The following is a 14,955-nucleotide window of genomic DNA, read 5'->3' as shown; positions in this document are numbered from 1 at the left end:
ATGTATATTTTAGGGGAACAGATTAAATTGCACTTGCTAATACAATTATTGACTTTTAAATTACATTTAATAACAATTTTTTCGGGGTGGTTAAAACTATTTACAAACTTAAGGGGGCACATTGATCGTTTTACCATTGCGGGAGTACTACGTTTTTTCCATCTAGAGTCTAGACTAACAACAAAATGTACTGCCCGCCCCGTTTCGCCACGTTCAAATCGCCAAGAATCTTAAAATTTCAATTAGCTTAAAAAAATCACATTTCATGTATCTTGTATCTGGTTCTACAACTCCAACTTAATGCCGCCAAACTACGCGCTACGTGTTAGGTAACAGCAAGGACCTGGAGTCCCTTCCTTTTCGATCGGATCCTGCCACTCTAACGCTAATAAATTCGTCTCTATCCATTGATCGCCTCCAATGTGCGGATGTATCTAATGTTCCGAGCTGAAGTACGAGTTCTGCATGAGATACAGCTTGTCGATGGGGTTTATCAGGCTGTTGTTGAGGTTGGCCAGCATGTCGTGGGGATTCGAGTGGGAATGGGAATGCGAGTGCTGGTTGCCCGAGGAGCTGGTCGACTGCAGCTCCAGGTTGTTCAGGGACAGCGAGTCCGCATCGTCGTCCAGCTGGTCAAAGTTGCTCCCATCCAGCGAGAGGTCCGAGCTGCAGAAGCTGTCATTCGAGTTGGCCGGATAGTCTGTAAAATATAAATATTTTAGTATTTATATCTTGGAATTTTATAAAAAGATTATAAATCGAAATGCACTATATGTCGGAATTAGGTTCTTCAAATTTCATAAGAATAGGTACTTGAAAAGTTATTATTTTTATAGAAATATAGATATTTCTTATAAAGAAAATTTTAATAGCTCTGATAATATTTATGATAAATATTATTTTGGGATCTCCAATTTTGGTTAAACTTTTGAAACCATTATTAATAATTTCAATTATTGTTTCTTATCGAACCTCATCAAATTTACTAGCCCCATTTGAAAGTACCCTGTTCGATTTTGAAAAGGAACCCATTATATTCAACTTACCATCCGGTGAGAAGGGCAAGTTGGGATTGAGTGGCTGGCTGGCGAAAGTGCTGTCCAATCCGCCCAGGTAGCCCGAGCTGTCGCCGCCCAGTTCCTGCTTGACGCACTTGTCCTCCTTCTCGTTGGTGTCCTTGTCATCGGTGGCGCTCGAGTTGCCCCCAGTGCCACGCCCACTGCCTGATCCTCCGCCGGAGCCACCATTCTGCTTGGCTTTGCGCTGGATCTTCTTCATCTTGGCGCGCTGATTCTGGAACCACACCTGGACCACACGAACCGAGAGTCCCGTGTCCTTGGCCAGGGCTTCGCGGACTTTGCGACAGGGTTTCGGGGACTGATCGAAGGAGGCCTTGAACTGTTTGCGCTGCTGCGAGGTGAGGATGGTGCGAGGTCTCTTAGGACCCCTCCTGCCATCCCTTGGCCTTAAAAGATCCTCCTCATCCAGACCCACGAATCCACAGTGCTGGGCAGCTGCGGCGGCCAGGAACATTTCCTTCTCGAGATCATGGCGATAGCAGAAGAGCTGGCCATCCCGCAGGAGGAACTGCTCGCCCTTTTGCAGAGGCAACCGGCAGGCGTAGCACACGAAACAGGGCAGGTGGAAGACGAAGTTCGGAATGGGACGCATCACCAGCTCCTGCGGCAGGATCGCGTGACAGCAGGAGGAGCACTTGACCCCAAACAGCCGGTCGTAGTCCATCTTGCAGTAGAGCTTCGAGTTGCGCACGTAGCAGGTGTGGTGCAGCTGCATCCCGCAGTAGCAGCAGGCCAGGCACTGCTCGTGCCAGTTGGCCTCGCCCACGTTCATCAGGAAGCGGTCGTGGATCTTCTGGCCACAGCCCTCGCACAGCTCGAAGTTCTTCTCGCACTTGATGTGGCCCACTTCTGGGGAGGAAAGAAGGAGGAGGGGAAAAGTGGCGTCAGTAAATCACCCAATCGATTTCACATGGCTCAAGAACTGAGCAAAACAAATTGGAATAAAGGCTCAAAGGGTTCTTAAGTTATAAGAAAGTCAAAATAATTTTTTATTATGGAAAAACACCCTTTAAAAAAATATCATAACTTTATAAGATTGCTAAAGGTCCTTATAAGGGTTATAAACGCCATCCAAAAAATATTAATCAACTTTTTAGCTGGTTTCTCAGAGTCATGAGAAGTTTAATTCTTCGGAGATAAAAATTCATTTTATCAGTGTGGTGTTTGTTTTACCAAAGTTAAATCTTAACAATTTAGTGATACATTCATTCTCTAAAACTGCATTTTTCCAAAAAAAAATTTAACTCAACGATAAAAGTTAACATTACATAGAGAAATTGGCCCCTAATACACCTAGGCATTTCAAGAATATTTATTTTTCAGTAAATATATAGTTCCTTCACATTTCGAGAACATGTTCCTGAATGTATAACATTTTTTATCCCAGTGCAGCGCCCCCTATTCGTTATTCCCCTAACCTCCTGTGATGGGCGTACGTGGCGTATACGTGCTGGCAGCACATGTCGCTGCGAAATTATCATGACATGTGCTGCCAATGGCGCAAGGACCGCGCTGACAATCGAATCGTGTGAAAATGCTTCAACGTCTCTCTTGTTTTTCCGTTCGCTGTTTCGCACTTCGGTGGAAAACAGATGAAAAGAAAAACTCCTCAAGGAAAAAATTATCTGTCGCCGAACTGCAACAGCTTGTATTGAAAGCTTGCTGATGCGTAATTGAAACGTAAAGTTTTCTGTATTTGTTTTTGGTCTTATTGAACAGCATTTCCTCTACTATCTGTAATGGTATAATGTCTCAATTGATTTTGCATAAGCTGGGGAATTAACTTTAACTCCCAAACTGTGATCCTTATAAACTGGTAATCTCCTGTTAAGGAGGTTCTGGATTTCAGCTTCCCTTGCCCAAAGTTAAATGTCCCTAATCCTACGCCCCCCTACCATGAGAAACGCGCTCTTGAAACTGTAAACCAGTCATAAAAAGTAGTACCCGAAAACACAACAAAAGCTGCCTGCAGTAAACATAAAAAATATATGACGACCGCCACGAAAAATGTATGGAAGCATTTGAAAAATGAGCAGCGAGTTGGGGAAAAGTGGAAAGCTGGGGGCGGGAAAATCGAGGACTGGGAGTGGAGTGTTATATTATATGGCTGTGGCTCAGTGGCAGAAAAATGTGCATGATTTATGGTTGGCACAATGGTGGGTATACACACACACCCACACACAGTCGCTGGCTATATCTATGCAGATGTGTGGGTTATACATAAATAGTCGGGGTGGTAGGGACGAAAATCCCTCTATAAGGGGGCGCCAGCGCTTTGTGTGTGTGCTAAGCTAGTGCAGCGGAAAGTTGACAATGTCCTCGGGGATTTTTTTCGCATTTCTATCCTATCCCATTGTGCAGTATTCGCATCCAATCGCATAGGCGATAAAGGTTTTTTGCAATTCCAAACAAAAAATCGGGTATGATTCATTTGATAAAAGTCCAGGCGGGGAGCTGCGTTTTGAATTTTGCCGCTTTTTCTAGAGCTTTGAGCATCGATATTGTGACGGGATTTCGTTTGTGTAATCTAATCGAAATTTATGGCATTTTGCTGCAGTTTTATAGATGATTTTTCAACCGTTTTTCTCTATTTTTTGTTTCATCTAACAAAGAACGCTTTATTGAGTGTGTGTTTTTGGGCTATTCTAGTCTGCGGGGCTTTAGTTCGAGCCTTGGCGAAACTTGTCCCAAAATCAACAAACAACAAGCGCAAACAGTTGGTACAAGTGCGGCACACTCGTGTCAAATACATAGATTAAACAGCAGATAAATCCAAAATCAACTCGATGATAAACGGGAAAAATAAAAAATATAACCAACTAATAGAGGAAAGTGTCCTCGGCGTTATCGGCGATAAAGGGGCTTATCTGCCGACTCGTTTGCCCCTCGATTGTCGAACTATATGGTGCATTTATTGACACATTGACAGGCAGGCAGAGGTCTATGGAGATAAATTGGGAGACGGCCACGAACTTCTGGCACTAATTCGGCCACTAACTGTAGAGTCCACGTGCCCCGCAGATTTTGGCAGCAGTTCGGCGTTGACAGACAACTCATAATGGGACAGCTATAATTACGGCTGACAAACTGGCTACTTAAAACTAGTATACCTATGGGTTTTATCTACACGATGGGAAATGGGTTAAAGAGACTCATAGATTATATAAACAATTTATTTTTATAAACTAGGGAAAAGAGCCTTTTAAGTCTTTAAGACTTCAAGTAAGAAATGCTCTGTGGTTTCAGACAATAAAATAATTCAAGAGAAGCATAGGGGACACCATTACTAAGAGCTGAAAATGTAATTGTCATATGACACTGGAGTAATTCAAAAAATTAAGACAATCCAAACTAGTACATTTTCATTTCATTGATTAAATTTTTCTTTGGGTGGCTTCACTTCTTTTTGAAGAAATCAAGTAGGTGGATGGAATTTTAAGTACGGCCATAAGAAAATTTATTCAATTAAAAACTCATATTCTTTTATTCTGATAATGATAATTCTTATTTTTGCTTCCAAATATTAGACCAGCTTTTTCTTCAGTGTACCTCCACCTGGATCTCGGTGGAAAGTGACATAGAGCTATGCTTATGGCGCATACTTCCGCCGCACAAATGCACACCTTCTCCTGCTGGAGGATATATGTACGTTGAAGCCACCTGACGGGCAAAGTTGAAGCCACCGCAGAAGCCAGATATGTATGCTGATACGCTTGGTGGAATACCTGACACTGAGTGTGCTCATTTCCGTGGTCTGCCCCCCAATCTCCAATCCCCAATCCCCATACAGCTCGCCCATTCGAAATTCCTCGACCTCTCCGAAATGTGTGGGGCATTGATAGTAGTTCAGCAGTCGACAGCCAAGTGTTTGCGCAGGAGAGTGGAGTTTTGGTTCGGTGCGGAACCGGAAACGGAAACTATTTGCTGCCATTTTGGCAATGGCAAATGGCAGAATGCATGCATTAATAGAAATTTCATAGGCAAATCTAAAGTTTGCCGGCGAAAGAAGAGCAGTTGTTGTGGGTTGAGAGCCCCTAAAAAACCAAAAACACAATCCACTTAGCCTCGGACGAGGTCTGGTCTGCATATGCATCACACACATTGTTTGCACACTTTGCATTTCGGAGGGAAATTCGCAAAAGTTTTCCCAGCAACACTTTCGTTGCAGCTCAGTGGAAAAGTGTTGCCTATTTTGAGGCGGTCGTGTGTGTGTGTGTGTGTTAGCCTGCATGCCAAAGCATCAGTGTGTGTGTGTGAGTGGGAGGATGTGGCATGCCTTAATAGCCTTTTATTGGTCGAGCCACGCCCTCTGGCCGGGCGGATGTCAGCCAGGTTCATTGTCAAAATTATTTTGTGGTCAACTTGCGTTCATACTTTTGGAAATACTTTCGCCCGACCTCCCACACATCTGCCCACTGAACTATCCCCAGCATGTGTGCCACATCACAAATTCATAATTTATTGTCCTCTGTCAATATGCGTTTTAGCCGGATTCGCTCTATACTGATTTTATTTAACTGGCCCAAAACAAATGTAAATCGAAAATCAACCTCTGGCAATTTGATTCGCATAAATGGCACTAAAAGCCGCGATTTAATTAAGTCCTTAACCAAACACAGTTGCAAGTAAACATTAATTTAATATGAATTATAGTTCTTGTAAGTCAATAAAAAAAAATTTTTTAAAAATGCATTAAGCATTTAATCGTGGGAAAACACTATTGAACTAAGTTAATATTTCCTATTAGGGTATAGTGAATAAAAATGAAATAAAAAGGTTTTGTATTTTTTAAGGTCTTTCATAACTGTTTTAAAGGTATTTTTAAAATTTTTTTATGAAGTACGAGTATTTATTTTGTGCTTTTAAAATTGTATTAAAAATTAAAAACCTTTTTGTGTAACTTTTTATGCACAAATTGCACTGAAGAGGTTTATGAACAATTCAAAATCCATATTCTAAAAAATTTAACTAAACGGATTAGTCTATAATCTGTAAGGCCTTTTCAAAATCAATGGGATTTCAAGATTATTAAAAACATAAAGATTTAGAATTGAGGCTAACCTTACCAAAAATTGCATCCCAAAAAAGTTTTCAAATAAACATTAGAATGGTTATATTGCTTATACAAAATGTAAAATGTAAAGTAAACCAAACTACACTAAAGTTTTTCCTGTAAGTTATATAGAAAATCAAACAAGCACCTTCAGAGTAAATACTTAAACTTTATCCCTTAAGAAAAATCAAGGATGCCTATTTTTTCCCCCCAAAAGGGGCATTCCTTCGTCCCCGAAAACCCAAGAAAATCGCACGCAAACTGCCGGCATAGCCAGGTGTGGGCGGTCGGACACAATCTGGAGCCCCGTCCTCGTCCTCGTCCAACTTGGACCCATGGAGCTCCGACCCGCAGGCCGGGCACACGCAACTATGCCAAAAACGAAGAGCGTGAAAACCCCAGAAGCGGAGCGAGCCGGAAAATGCCTCGACTGCCGGTGCAAAATACTTTTGGAACATACCTGTGCGTCCACTACAATCGGCAGACAATTTGGATGCCGCTGCTGCCGAGGCTGCAGCTCCATTGGCATTGCCGTTTCCATTTCCGTTTCCTGTTGCCGCTGGGGCCGACGATGTTGCTGCTGTCGTCGCAGCGGCAGCAGCAGCAGCAGCAGCAGCAATGGCAGCAGCAACTGCTCCGCCTAATTGCGAGGTGGCTACTGAGGTTGCTGTTGCCGATGGAGCTGCCACACCAGCAGCAGCAGCAGCAACAGCAGCAGCTGTTAATGTGTTGCAGGCGGAGTTGAGGTTGCTGCTGCTGCTGCTATTGTTGTTGTTGTTATTGTTGTTGCTGCTGCTGAGGGGGCTGTGTCCTGTGGGCGTGGGGCAGCTGTTAATTGGCACTGGCGTGGTCGAGGCTGCGTGTTGCTGCTGGTGTTGCTGATGTTGCTGGTGGGGGTGTTGCTGATGTTGCTGCTGCTGCTGCTGGTGCCCCGTTAATGAAGCCGTTCCTGGTGGACTATTGTTGCCGGAAATGCTTGATGGCAGATTGCTGTTGTTGCTGCTGCTGAGGTGCAGGGAGCTGCTATTTGGATTGGAGTTGGGATTGGGATTGTCCAGGAAGCGTGCCCCGCCATGGTTCTGCTGCAGCGAGTACAAGCTGCCACCGACTGGATTCAGATTCGTGGGCATTGGGTAAAACTCCAGCATTTTATACAGAGTTACCACAAAGCACTACTTAGTTTTTTAGTTTTTTCGTTAAGTTTCGAGTCTCCAAAGGCCACATGCAACACTGCACAATAACACGCGACACACAAAGTCTTTGCTTATTTTTACTACGCTTTTGGGTTTGGTATTTACTTTCGGCTTTTAGTTTATTTTTCCGTTTTTAGGGAGCGAGGACAACCAGCCGCGTTCGCTGTCAGTTGGCGTGTGATCGAACAATCAGCGAAATCAAAGCATTTCACTTTGCCCTTTTCGAAAAAAATCCCAGCTGAAACTGAAACGAAATGTACCCCCGCGCAGTGCGCCTGCGCCTGTTTACAAAAGCAACGGAGCAACAACTGCCGATGTCCCCGCGGCAACAGCAACACGAACAACAGCAACAACAGCAACACCAACAGCAGTTGCTGTTGCACGTGACGCCAGGGGTTGCCCCGGTGCAAGGGTTGCTGCAACCCCCTCTCCGCTCGAAATGCGCATGTCTCAAGTGATTATTAGCAGCGAGGGAAATTCTGCCGGAGAGGAAATCCCTTGGAAATCGCAGGCCACACCTCAGCTGGATTTTGATTGGCCGGCAATTTCCCCGGCGTCCATTTTAAGCCATTGCGCATGTGCGCAGGGGAAGTGATTTCTTCTTTTTTTTTCGTATACTCTTTGTATTCCCTGATGTCTTGGCTTTAATACTAGACCAAGTTGGCTTTGGGGCGGCCATCAAGGGGGCGTGTTGCTGCTGTATGTTGCTGGTTGTTGCTGGTGTTGCTGCTGCTGCTGCAGTTGTTGCTGTTGCTGCTGCCGCCGATGGGGCACAAAGACATACTTGCACTTGCACTCGCGGCAACTTTGGCGTGTTCGCCGCTCCACGGCGACAATTTCCTTGAGTTGTTGCTGCTCCTGTTGGCGCTTTGAGTGGCACGACTGGACCAGAATGCCAGCAACAACACCGACAACAACAAAAACAACAAGAGTAACGACAACAACACCAATATCTGGAGCAGAGGCAGGGCAGAAAAAAACAATGGCCTTGTCTTCTTTTGCGCTTTTTTGCACTTGCATTTTACTTTTTGTGGGTGCAAAAAGTTGGCGATAAACAAGCGGGGAAAGGGTGCTCCTCAATATCTTAAGCAAGTAATTTAAAATGGTTATCTTAAAGAATTAAAGCCTAAATATATTCCTTAATTTCCTAAACGTTTTAAATATTAGTTAACTAATATTGATATAGCTTGAGTTGAGTATTTATGCTGTTTATTATTAGAAAATCAGTTTTAGGCTATTTATTTTAGGTCTTTACCCAGCTTTTCTATACATTTTAAATGTTCTAGAATTGGTTATAACTGCTTACATTTTTATAAAACAAGAAAATTTAAAGACCTATAAAATAAAGGTTGCATTTTTAGTAGCTTAGTTTAGGTAGTTTCTTAAGATTTTGGCCCTGGAATTAAAATCTTTAAGACCTTTACAATGGTAATAAAACTAACAGCATAGTTTATTAATTCATACTCTTTGTATAATTTTCATTTTCACATCTAAATACCATCTATCTATTTATAGTACTACATTTTTAGAGATGGTTAGAATGTCACCCTGTATGAGCATCAAAAGCCAACCGACAACTGACAGGCAACCAGGCCGAAACCCCATTTCCGTCGCCCCCAAAAAGGCCAAAGCCAACTATCCGCCCACGCAAACACGCCCACACTCACACACCCGCAGAAGGAAAGGAGAAAGAAGAAAGGAGGAAGCCGAGCGGTAAGGAGAAAAGCGGAAGCTGGAAAGACAAACCAAACATGGTGCTGTGCACAAAAGTTTGGCGCTACTTCTGGAGTCGAAGCTGGATTTCTTGGCCCCCTTTTTTGGGCCACCGCCTCCTCTGGTAACTTCATGTTTGGTCCTCGGCTTAAGACTAGGCTTTGGCTCAGCAGGATGCCTCCTGCAGGATATGTTTTCCCCGACTTAGGATACCTGGGAAGCTAGGAACCCGTTCCCAGTTGGCCAAGTGGTAGAATTTTCGCAAAACTTGTTGGCATCGAGCGGCACTTGTACAAGGAATTGGCATGGCCTGCCACTTCTTCGCCTTGTTTTTCCGCTTTTCCGATGCTCCAGCTCACTTCACCTCTCTACGTATTTTTTGTTGTTGCCGGCAGTTTGTGCAACTTTGAAAACTTTATTTACCGAATTCGACTGCTACAAAGGAAAAAGCACAGCCGTAGCTGGAACAATGTGCGCACTTGCTGCGGAATTATAACAAAGCAGCGAAAAAGTATCTGCAGCACGAGTTTTCCTTAATCTGCCCCGACCTGATGGGAATGTTTTCCGTTTCGTCGTATCCACAAAACAAAGTCGATGCCAAGTGTGCGCTGAATTTAAAGCAATTATTAGAAGTTTAGGGGGGCATTTTTCGAGATCTGAATCCAAATCACACTAAACAGGAAACAACAAATCGATATTTTAACCGAAACAATACGTTACTTTTAAGTTATAAGATACGTAGCCAATAAAATCCCAAATTAAGATACACTTTTAGCTTTCAAACTAAAAAATATAACTTATTCTGAGAAGCAAAGAAAAGTTTAAGATATATATTCAATAAAATCGTTATAAATTAATCAACAGTTTCTTTGGTTTTATGATCACCAAAAATAAGGATCTGAAATTAAAACTCTTTTAATATTTAATTTGGGGACATCATTATAAGATCTTCAATAAGTAATAATTAACATAATTGGTGCTATGATCTCCGCGAAACAGATTATTATTAACTTTATATGAAAAAGGCAAATGTCAGAGCCCAAAAACCCCATCCATCCATATCCAAATAAACCATTTACGGCTATTTCACGGCAACTTGTCCAGCCAAAGTCCACTTCTTTATGACGGCAATCGACTAGAATTCGGAGGCGCGTGCATAATTAATCCTTTGCCGTAAAACCCATTGGACGGGGGATCAACTAGATAAGGTTAATGGTGGGTCTGCCCATCGCACATAGTATCCTGGCCACTGCTGTGGCGAAATTATGGTTTACTAGGCCCCCATAAAGATAGTAGTTGGCTCATATTTATAGACCGTATCTGCAAGATAGCAACAGTAAAACGCAGCAAAGCGAAAATTCAATTAACCTTGACAACTGGCAAACGGCGAGGTTCGCAAACCCAAAAACCCAAATCCCCTTCCATTAATCGGCATAATGATGACAGCATTATACACTCGATAAGTTCGAAGCCGACAGACAAAACCCAAAGCGGTAATAAAATCAAATCGACAAAGGCAAAAAGTGGAAATTGTCATAAAACTCGTTGGCGAACAGTAAAAACCAGAACGAGGAGGATAATGATAGGGCACTGGAAACAAATTTAATAAAACATCGAAGAAAAACACAAATGAAAACAAATGGCAAAGGGTAGTGTGGTGCTAGGGCTCTGTTTTTTTTATTTTGGGTTGGCATTCAGATTCAGATTCTGATTCGGGTTTGGGTTCAATGCATCCATTGTATCTCAGCTCCCCTCTCCTCTACCCTTTTGGCCCTCTATCAATGGACAAGGAATGAGTAATATTGAATAACCACAACAACAGCAACAAGAGAGCACGCTCGGCAGCCTCAGGATAAATAGTTTTTGTATGGCCCTTCAATTACCATTTGAGCATGATAAGCGCTAAAGTGGCTCGAAGGGCGGCCAACGTAGACATTGGCATTGGAAAGCGGTAAGCGGTAAGTGGTAAGTGGTAAGTGCCCGGCGGTAAGAAAGAAACCCAGTCGAAGGAACCGCATAAGACTGCTTGAAAATATGCCTCAGGATCTCATCCCGCAGCAGGGATAGGGGTCATTAGATGGAAACATTTACCCGACTATTGGCGGCCAGTCAAGGGGAAATTGCCCAGATGGGGCGGGTGGTGTCATTGTTTGTTTTGGCAAGGGTCGGCAGTCAGGGGGTTCTGCAGGACCACGTTCTGGTCCCTAGTTATATTCATAGGCATCCAGCCAAGAGAGGGACACCGCTGCAGCTGCTGAGGAGACACTGGGAGAACTCCGGAAACTGTCAACACTACGCGAGTCTCCTACACAGAGGGAAAATATCTAATAATCTTACTTCAATGTAATATGAATCACTGTACTTTTTAAACTGACACTTAGACACTTGCAGGAGAAATCTCCTGTAAAAAATGAGGACACGTGGATGTACACACAAAAAATAATTTATAGTGAAAAGAACTTACAATTTAAAGAACACAAGATCATTAAATATACAAATTAAATGTTATTATATTATATTACATAGATCATTATAAAGTTATTCTTGGATTTTTAATGATTTAGAATAAAAATAAAGTTATTTATAATAACTGTTCATGATCTTAATTTCTTTTTGGAAGTTTTATTTTGGTTTACCTTAAAAATTTTTTTGTGTGTACTTCCTCAATTCCCCACCCCACCAAATATGAAGTGTGTAAACAATGGGCATAAGATATGCTGCACTGCACCCGCTATGAGAAATGAGTCGGGAGCAAAATGAGAGAGAACAGAGGGCACGCAGCATGATCGACCCTGAAGTGGGCTAATTTGACGGTGCCCCGCGTGGCAAATGCACCCCAACAATGGGTTGTCTAGTGTCCAGGCCCAAGGAAAAGTGTTAAAGGATTTATGCGCGTAATTTTGCAGATGTTTAGATTTCGCTCTGGACTCGCTGCTGCTCAAAAGCACTGCAAAAAATAATTGTAATTTGTTGCACACTAAAAAAGAACCATTATAAACAGATATTCACAAGTAAAGAACATACTTCACAAACAGAACATTCTTGTGAATATCTGTATATCATGGATACATATTATTTACTGCATAGTCTAAATTTAAATGTCAGGATCAACTTAATATTGAATTAAAATTTTGAACATTGAGTATGGTTAAACAGATTTTAGATTTTATTTTTAGATTTTTTTCCCTTTGAAAATAAATATTGAAGCGATACGAACCTTATCAAGATATAAATTATACGGAATTCCAAAACGAGTATCATTTCATATGAATTCAGTTTGGTTACAATACTTTTCTTCAAGTGCAGGGTCGGCCCAATAATTTTATGCCTGGTGTGCCGATCTGTGTCAACAGCCTCCGTCCCTGTCCATCTCCATATCCAGCTCCCATTTGAGTTCCCTTTCCGACTCTGACAGACATGTTGTCTCGCCTCACTCATAACCAGGACACGCCGCACCAGGACCTGAAGGACACGCTCTGGAATGGGATTTTCCAAACGAGCATGGTCCAAAAATGGACCTGAGACGAATAAGTCGAGAGGCTGGGACTGTGAAGTGGCGCAGCATGTGCTCAATTTAGTTTTGAATATCGTCTGTCATTCCGAATAATATTCCTTGTTTGTACAATGTCAATTTTAGTGCTGTTTGTTATTGCCCCACATCCCGAACCTCTTAAATCCAAAGTCCTAATGCGCATGGAATGGCCATTCCATGATGACGACTCCCACTGATTCTCTGTTTATTATTGGCTGTTGTGGTTTATTTGCCTTTGGATTTTGGTCCCAGGCTTTTGTTTATAATCTGAAATCAAACGAGTTCCAGAGCCCTGCTTATGGACAAGATGTTTATACTAGCAGTAAGCTTGATTTTAATGAGGTTGGAAAGGATGAGTCATCTCGTCGATTTCCATTCGATCTGCATTTGTGCATTCCGATTCCGGAGCAAAAACAAACAGTTGTGAAATGGTGTGAAATTTTAGAATTCTGTGAACTCCTATCTGTGGCCAAAGAGACACCTCCACTCTTTCCAAATATTTAAGCGCCTGTGGGCCTTGGTCCGTTCCCCATTTCCCCCCATTGCAAAAGCCCCCATTTTGTGTGTCAAAATGAAAATGATACTTTGAAGTTTTGGGCAACGACAAACGCCAAAGACAAATACAAATATTGGCAATACGCTAAAGCCAAAATCAAATAGAAGCCCCCAGTTGGCCAAACCGAAACCAATATTCATTTGGCGTTCGCTGGAGCGGCAATAAATTGCTCAGCTGCCAGTGACTGGCTACGCCGGAGATTTGGAGATTTTCAGATATGGAGGGGGAAAAGCTGGAGGAGTGGAGATTTTAAGAGTTGGGGGCGGCCAAAGGTCAGGGGGCGGGACATGCGCTTTTCATACGCGTGTTTAGGGCCGCCCAGCATAAGCCATAAAACTTATAATTCCAAATGGCCAGCTTCAAAAGCCGTCGACGGGTACTGTGATTCATGGTATGTAAAATTGTAAAATATTGTATCTCTAGAATAGTAATATCTTTAGTATTTTTACCAAGGGTTTTTTTTAAATATTTTATAAGCACATTCGAAAAAAAAGTGGTAAGATGTGAATTTCTATCTTGAAATGAAAGTTTAAAAATGTTTGGTACATCCATTCCCCAAGAATTTTAAGTTCTAAAATATTATTTAATTTTTATTTCGATCTCATAAATTTGATCAGCCAAATAAATGGTCCTAACTCAACTGAATAAGTTTTTTAAGTATTTTAAACGGGCAAAGAATTTTGAAAATCGTTGTTCTTGGTCTGTTCTATAATCGTTACTCTGAATTTTAAAAACTATCTTGAAGATAATTTGTACTTTTGGATTTAAGGCGCTTTTTATAAAGGAGTTTTCTTTGTTTTTCAGAGCTAATTGACAAAGAATATTGGAGAGCCTTTACTCTGTTAGTTTCATAATCTTTATTTTCTTTTTTAAAAAGTTATTTTGAAGATGAAGTATATATTTCGATAAAGAGTAGTAGATTTTAAACGTTTTTTTGGTTATTTATTTCTTATAAAATATATATCTTACTAATATCAGAGCACTGTGCCACGCAGTATCGATGGCCCCGCAAATTGTTTGCGTGCTGCTTCTGCTTGACTATTTTTCATTTTGCTAGTCGCCGATCCAGCCGCGTTGCCCCTGCCCCAAAAATCACCCAGCCCTACCACCCATAGCCCCCTAGTTGGGTAGAATTTTCTTTTTGCTTGCCAGAACATTTTCCAATTTCATTTGCGTTGAGAACGCGGAATGTGAGCGCGAACGGGCTTTGGGCGCATTCATCATTGGCAGGGCGCCATCATCAGTTGCAGGCTGGGCATCATCGTCACCATCGCCATCATCATCACCATCGCCATCGCCATCGTCATCTCCATGGCCCCCCAAATGCCTCCTAAAAAAGGCGGGAGCAGCATCATCATGGCCAGTCAGCCATCCAGTCAGTGAGGCAGCCATTTGGCCGTTTGAAAAAGCAACATTTCAGCCATATTTTTCTTGCTTTCAATTTGGCGTATCGCGCTTTGGCCATTTTTCATACGGGCGCTTTGATGCGTAACCCGACAAATGCCCCCCAGCCATCCGTTAGCCACCCACTTTCCCCTTAGATCTCCATCGTTGCCTTCCCTTTGGCTGCTCTCTTTTTTTCCGCCCCCAACCAACTCGGTTCTGGCCAAAACGCAAACGCATAAAACGCGTCCTTTGAGCGATTTGAAGTCAAGTGTAAAAAGCGTTTATGCCAAAAACGGAGAACAACAAATGGGGCTTGCAAAGTATTTTAAGTTTAATTTGAAAAATATTTGAATTTTGCGCATTTCTTGGGTCAGTGGTCAGTCATTAGATATTTCTTTTGAATGGTGTGAATCATGCTTATTAGCCGTATAAGTTATCTTGCA

At 42.3% G+C, this 14,955-nt stretch overlaps 1 protein-coding gene across 2 annotated transcripts; it reads right to left on the bottom strand.

Annotated features, from left to right (window-relative positions):
• Nucleotides 1-7,485, bottom strand: Lmx1a (LIM homeobox transcription factor 1 alpha). Of its 2 annotated transcripts, none has more exons than XM_036815430.3 (3): nucleotides 6,593-7,485; nucleotides 1,047-1,925; nucleotides 1-700 (listed from the first exon to the last, which is right to left on the bottom strand). In XM_036815430.3, the coding sequence occupies exons 1-3, from the start codon at nucleotides 7,278-7,280 to the stop codon at nucleotides 435-437; spliced, it is 1,833 nt and encodes a 610-aa protein (XP_036671325.3). In that variant the 5' UTR covers nucleotides 7,281-7,485; the 3' UTR covers nucleotides 1-434. The 2 variants fall into 2 exon arrangements, with proteins under 2 accessions (XP_036671325.3, XP_036671324.3); XM_036815429.3 differs by having other exon boundaries at nucleotides 1,047-1,928; nucleotides 6,593-7,483.
• Nucleotides 7,486-14,955: the final 7,470 nt, after the last annotated feature.

Source organism: Drosophila suzukii, chromosome 3 (assembly GCF_043229965.1).
Source record: "Drosophila suzukii chromosome 3, CBGP_Dsuzu_IsoJpt1.0, whole genome shotgun sequence".
Lineage (NCBI taxonomy): Eukaryota > Metazoa > Arthropoda > Insecta > Diptera > Drosophilidae > Drosophila > Drosophila suzukii.
Note: the sequence above shows the minus strand (reverse complement) of the source record. Positions and strands in the feature narration are given on the sequence as shown.